This window comes from Sorghum bicolor, chromosome 4, assembly GCF_000003195.3.
Source record: "Sorghum bicolor cultivar BTx623 chromosome 4, Sorghum_bicolor_NCBIv3, whole genome shotgun sequence".
Taxonomy (NCBI): domain Eukaryota; kingdom Viridiplantae; phylum Streptophyta; class Magnoliopsida; order Poales; family Poaceae; genus Sorghum; species Sorghum bicolor.
In genome coordinates, this window is record NC_012873.2 from 66064544 (window position 1) to 66070543 (window position 6000).

Here is a 6000-nt window from a genome sequence, read left to right on the forward strand (position 1 = left end):
AATTGGTCAGAAGTCTATTGACATATTCCTTCAATCAGCCAGGCTATCTCTGTGCTGTCAAATTTCCTCACATTATAAACATCTTACCATCGAATGCCAAAGCAACCATTCAAAACATTTCTTTTCTACTGCCTCCATTCCAAATTATAAGACAATTTCACTTTTTTTGATACATAGCTTTTGTTAGCACTATGTCTAGGTACATAGTTAGAGCAATGGATCTAGAAAAGTCAAAACATCTCATAATTTGGAATGGAGGCAAACTACTTGATTGATCAATCCCACATAATCAGCAAGTAAACTGATCCAAAACCCCCATTGGATCTACTCATAAGACAGCATGTATCAGCACCAACAAAGATGAAATGTGGCGACAGCAACCATCACATCTCATATAACCAGCAATTAATCATTCAGTACCTATATATGCCTCAAGCCTTGGAACACAACAGCAAGGCACAATCTTCCACAATTCACTCACGAATATGACCTAATCAGCCAAGCCTCTGCGCTCACCTCACATGAGCTCCTCCTCCTTGCGGAGGTACTCCCCGGCGTCCGCCTGGTGCAGCACGACGACGGCGTTGGTGTCGGCCTTCCTGCAGTCCTGCGCCGACCTCGCCGCGATGCCGAACCCGAGCGGGACGTCGGCCATGGACATGACGACCACCCCGTCCCCGGCCTTGGTGTTCTCGGTGATGCGCGCGAGGGAGGACTTGGGCACGGAGTTTCCGAAGAGGAAGGAGCGCTCGGTGTCGGGCTTGAGCCAGACGCGGCGGCGCGCGTGCGCGGCGAGGAGATCGAGCGCGTGGACCGTGAGGTGGAACGCGCCGTGGTGGGTGAACTTGCCGATGGGCGTGCCCACGCCGGCGAGGCGCGGGCGGGACACGGCGGTGGCGCGACGGACGAGCGCCTCGGCGGCGTAGTAGACGCGGTTGCGGTGGAGGCGGAGGCAGTAGCGGCCGGGCTCCGCGTCGGGGCCCTCCACCGCTGGCCGCTCCAGGAGGTGCTTCAGGTTGGGCCCCGTGAACTTGAACAGCTTCTCGAATACTTGCGTCGTCTCCTTCTCGTCGAGAGGCCTCATGGCGCGGCGGCGGCGGCTCGGCTAGGGACGGATGGAGGTTTGGTGCGCAACGGCGGTGGGAGATGGATTGGGGACAGACGTTAGGGTTTTGAGGTGAGAGGAGTAGAGGTTTTGTGCATATGACTTTGCGGGGATGAAACAGAGTGCAGCCCATCAAGACAGAAAAAGAGGCCCATGACTTATATCACTCGGCCCAACTTCCCTCCGGGAGCAAAGGCTCTAGCATCTGTTTGATCAAATGATGGGGATCTTAGGCCGTATTAGCTGTTAATAATTAGCTAGCTAATAGTAGTTTATAGCTAATATTAACTGTTATTAGCTAGTTTGGTCCAACTAGTGAAATAGTTATTAATTAAGTATTTAAGTAACAATTAGCTAGGCACGTTTGGATTCAAGGAGAGCTAACTATTAGCTGTATGGATGTAAAGAGGAGACCTTTAATGTGGATATGCATTGTTCTAGGTTCACCCGCTCTGTTCTAATAGGGAACAACTGTGAGGTTCCTTTTTCCGCCGTTTAGTAGAGGATGGTGGGTGCAACATGCTCGACCCTTGATGGTAGCTTATATACACCCAAGAACACAAGTGTAGCAACCTAGAACATTATAAATTCTCGTTTACATCAAAAGGAAGTTTGAGGGCATATAAGTTGAATTGAATAGATGCTTCCTTGTGGAATATCATTGGCAGCTTCTAAATTCAGCAATGTTGATGAGGACTTATGCATTCCCAGCAAAGTATACATGTCTTGCTAAACCGTTTCTTTTCCTGTACATTGTTATGTTCTACAAATACTATGTGGTATGTCTGATTCATGTTGTAGGTGTGCTCGCTCTGACATATTCTCCAAAGGAATTGACAGTAGGAAGTTAGTATTGTCCATATATGTTTCCCTACGTGATGAAAGAATCCTACTTGCTCTCAAGTACATAAGGTGCTTTGACGTGCTATGATTCTCCCTGTTTGGTAGAGCTGGACATTTCTAGGAGCTGGGCATTCCAAGATAAACCCCGTGTCGCTGGCACGGCACGGTCCCGGGCTATGATAGGAACACCAATTCATGGAAATGCGAACAGAAACACCAAGTCTTCATAAAACACAGTCATGCACAGAGGTGCCCTCTTATTGCAGGCCGACAGGGCACGATGATACCCTGTACAGGCCACGAACAGACCGAACACAGTTCGCACTTCTGCATGCACGGTACAGTACATATAAGGGATCCGGAGGCCTCTAGACACAGGGCACGAGCACGATGGCGCCCTGTGCAGGCGCGGTGGCTAGTAGCTTGGTCTTGGAGGCTTGCTAGTAGCTTTCGGCTATCTTGGCGATGGAGTTGTACGTCCCAAGAACCGCGCAGACAGCGCCCAGAACCACGGTCATGACGCTTGCGATGACCTTCGGTAGCAGCGACGGATCAGAGTGACAAATAACCAAGTGTTAGTCTTAGAGCTTGAACGGCGTTGTGTACATGTAGTGTCCTGAGAGACCCAGTGTTTACCTGCAAGCGTGTCGCTTTATTCCGAGCGATCTTCAGGAAGCACAGGGCGGGCATTATGAGCGCCTGAAAATGATAGACAATCATGCAGATGCAGTGTTAACGACAAAGAGAACACGTCCGTTGCTTTGTTTTCAAGCATTTTGTTTTAGTATACTAGCATGACCATTAAGGTCCTATTCGGGGGAAAAAAATGGCACCCACCTACCCCCAGACTATACTACCGTAACCAGACAAGTACTGAAACTGAAGAGAAGCAACTTACCACGAGTATACTAAGAAGAGATCCAATGAGAGCCATCACAAGACCTAGGATGTGCAGTACAACTCAGAAACACATGTTATACATTCACAAGAAACCAGGAAAAAATGAAGATGCATAGGTCTCCTGTGTATTTTTGGAAAGTATTTCCACTACCTAATAAAAGTAAAATTCTTGTATATGTCGAGCCTGTTCGCTGGTCTGAAAAGCTATGGCTAAAAGTACGGTTTCGCTGCTGGCTCACAGAAAAAGTACGGCTTATAAGACTGGCTTCCTTAACAGCAGAGAATCATTTTTCATTCTATAGCTTATGAACCTGCTCAATATGAGCAAATAAAGATCAAATTGTTTCTGAAATTTAAAATGAAGCATGCTTTCTCAAGATTTCAGACATCAAAGACGGCTATGTTTTAATATGTTAACAAGGTTAAAAATACAAAAGATATTGGTAACTACTGATGCAGGCAGGACTCCACGTTTAAGCATAATGGGTCAGTTACGTACCAAAGAATGGCAGGAGAAAGGCAATGCATACGCTTGATGCAACAAGGGTAGTCCGCAGCATAACAGAGAAGACTCTATCTGTCAGAAACCCTGCTGGACGCAACTCTTCTATGCTCCGAGCCAATGGGTTTATCACCAAAGAATATCTGCAAGTAGTTAAGGATGAAGCAATCCCTTAAAGGAGTCAGACAATTTCAGAAACACAGATACACAATGCAGTCCTGAAACCCTCGAGTTCCTGAAGTGATAATTAAGATGTGTAAGGATACTTTGTGAAAGGAATGATCACCTGAAACACAAAAAAGGCACAATGAGGGTGTATATGAAGGAACACAAAGGGCTGTCAGTTAATTGAATCAGGGCAACCAACAAAAAAAAAGTTACCGTGGTCCACAGTGCAACTTTTGATGCAAATGAATCTTTTGGAAGATTCAAAGTTATTTGTGACAGAGTCTTGTCTCCAAACATGAGGTAGCCGATAACAGCTATAGCACCATAAATTGCTGTGCATATTGCAAAACTGAACAGCACGATTATACATAACAATGAGAAAAATCATTATTGAACAACAGGAGTTACTCCCAAGTCCCATCACAATGCACTTCAAATTGACAAATATACATACCATATGTAGAGTGCGCTATTGAATTTTGTGCGATCGGACATTGACTGATAGATATTTGGAAATACTGAGTGCCCAGCATAGCAAAAACCATAAATACCAATTGCAAATGGTATACCATCCCACTTCACTACTTTTCCTGCCATATGGAACCCTACGTTGCCAGTAGCACCAACCAAACCAACAGATAGGAAAACCAGAAGAGTTGCAAACACACCACCCGCTGAAGGAATAATTAGGTATATCAATCAATCAGTTATAATATGCACGACAAAATTGAGAACATGAAGTTAGATGAGAGCTGCGAGACCTGAAAGGTAAGATATTACTCGAAGATCTCGCAACCACACGCTGGGCAAGACAACAAGAGCAAATAGAACCCCAAAGAAATGCCTCCCGTCGGCATGAATCCCATTCCAATCGAAAGTGGTGCTCGTGAAGATTGACGCTAGATTATCACCTTCCAAAATAATGAACTCCACACAAAAGGACTGCAGTAAAAAAGCATAGATAACTCGAACGCGAAAAGAAGTCCTGTGTTTATCCACCAACACAGCAGTAAAAGAAACAAATTTATGCAAAATATAAGCCAGGGAAAATGGGTTTCTTACATAGAGCTCGGTATACAGAACTATCTGCACATACAAAACACAAACATTTAGAGTGTTACAGAACTCGAGTCTTACATAGAGGTCGGTATACAGAACTATCTGGACAGGACTTACAGAAATGAGAAGCCGACCGATCCTTCCAAAGGCAGCCTCCCCAATGTCTGGGAAGGTTTTCACACCATCTTTGCTCTCAAAGCAGTACTTGAGGAGAACTCCAGTGTAGCAGCAAACCACAGCGAAAAAAGCCAGAACCACAAGGCTGGCCCATCCGGCCTCACGAATCGTGTAGGGAGCAGAGAAAATGCCAATACCAGCAAGCACGTTGACCCCTGCCAACGACAAGGCAAAACATGAGACAAGTCCAATCCTAGCAAATATTCAGTAAATGCCATTTCAGTTACAGTAAATTGCAAGGGTACGTAGAACTGTACCATTGAACACGGTTTGCGTCAGATTGCATCCCGGAGTGATTGGGGCTTGTTGCAAACTGTCTGAGAGTTTCCCATCACTTAGCACTGAACCGAAGGGCTCTGCTTCTGCCAGCAAGTTCTTGGCTGAATCTTGCTTCCCCTCTGGCTTGTCCGATAGAAGAGGCAGCTTCAGGTCAGAGCCCAGGCCACTGCAGTCACCACCGCCGAGATGACCGAATCCCGGAGGTGCAGCAATGGTGTAGGTGTCAGTCGCTTCCCTAGATGCAGTGGGGTTGGCAAATAAACGAAATGTCACATGTGAACACAAGATCGTTTGTTTCGGAACAAAGATCAGCCGTGCCTTCCGAGGCAGGAACAGAATCGTCTAGTCGTTTTCGAAGCGTGAGCGCTCGTACGTGTTACACAGATGATGAAATGAAACGAGATTGAGGAGAGAATGCACTCCCACGCACCGGAAGCTCCGCGGCCACCGCTGGGACTTCAACGAGCCCGCCTCCTCCTCCGTCTCAGCCTCGTCCTCGCTGCCGCCATTCCTGCCTAGTAGCGGCGGCGGCGGGACGTCTTCGATGTCTCCGTTCTCCTCCTCCGTCGTCACGGAACGCTCCTCCTTCACCGCCGCCATCTCGCCCTACCTCACGCGAGTTTGGACTTTGGAGGATGAAGCTTGAAGCGAACTCGCTTGGAGACGAGGAGGAAGACGGGTGGAAATGTTTTTAGGCGCGGTGCGGTGCGGCGGCGGGGGAGGAGGGGGCGGCGCCGAAATATAAGGGAAGCTTTTACTCAAAAAAAAAATATAAGGGAAGCGCACGCGCGCGGCGAGACCGCGAGCTTCTCGGAGCAGCCAGCCAGTTGGGCTTTACGGGACGCGCGCGGGGGAGAGGCTGACGTGAGGGCCCTTGACGGTCACATTGGGCACCAAATATGGAACCGACAACCGAACCGAATTTATCCAAACCAAAAAATTCGGTTACTTGTTTGGTATCTAGTTC

General features: G+C 47.5%; 2 protein-coding genes across 3 annotated transcripts; both read right to left on the bottom strand.

Annotated features, from left to right (window-relative positions):
- LOC8081964 (60S ribosome subunit biogenesis protein NIP7 homolog) lies at positions 287-1187 on the bottom strand. Its single transcript, XM_002454635.2, has one exon. It carries the CDS (start codon positions 1082-1084, stop codon positions 518-520), a length of 567 nt encoding a protein of 188 aa, XP_002454680.1. The 5' UTR covers positions 1085-1187; the 3' UTR covers positions 287-517.
- On the bottom strand, positions 2145-5774 carry LOC8081965 (amino acid transporter ANT1). Of its 2 annotated transcripts, none has more exons than XM_021460496.1 (12): positions 5464-5774; positions 5012-5268; positions 4695-4909; positions 4581-4604; positions 4280-4460; positions 3973-4123; positions 3732-3867; positions 3617-3636; positions 3348-3493; positions 2847-2890; positions 2585-2647; positions 2145-2481 (listed from the first exon to the last, which is right to left on the bottom strand). In XM_021460496.1, exons 1-12 carry the CDS (start codon positions 5631-5633, stop codon positions 2389-2391), a joined length of 1500 nt encoding a protein of 499 aa, XP_021316171.1. In that variant the 5' UTR covers positions 5634-5774; the 3' UTR covers positions 2145-2388. The 2 variants fall into 2 exon arrangements, with proteins under 2 accessions (XP_021316171.1, XP_002454681.1); XM_002454636.2 differs by having other exon boundaries at positions 3973-4192; positions 5464-5771.

Bases quoted from the DNA above. Each gene is read 5' to 3' on its own strand.
- LOC8081964 (XM_002454635.2), bottom strand. From the start codon at position 1,084: ATGAGGCCTCTCGACGAGAAGGAGACGACGCAAGTATTCGAGAAGCTG.
- LOC8081965 (XM_002454636.2), bottom strand. From the start codon at position 5,633: ATGGCGGCGGTGAAGGAGGAGCGTTCCGTGACGACGGAGGAGGAGAAC. The intron at 3,494-3,616 runs GTATCCTTACAC...AACTACTTGCAG, and splicing joins GTGATCATTCCTTTCACAAA to ATATTCTTTGGTGATAAACC. The intron at 2,648-2,846 runs GTAAGTTGCTTC...TATCATTTTCAG, and splicing joins CTCTTCTTAGTATACTCGTG to GCGCTCATAATGCCCGCCCT.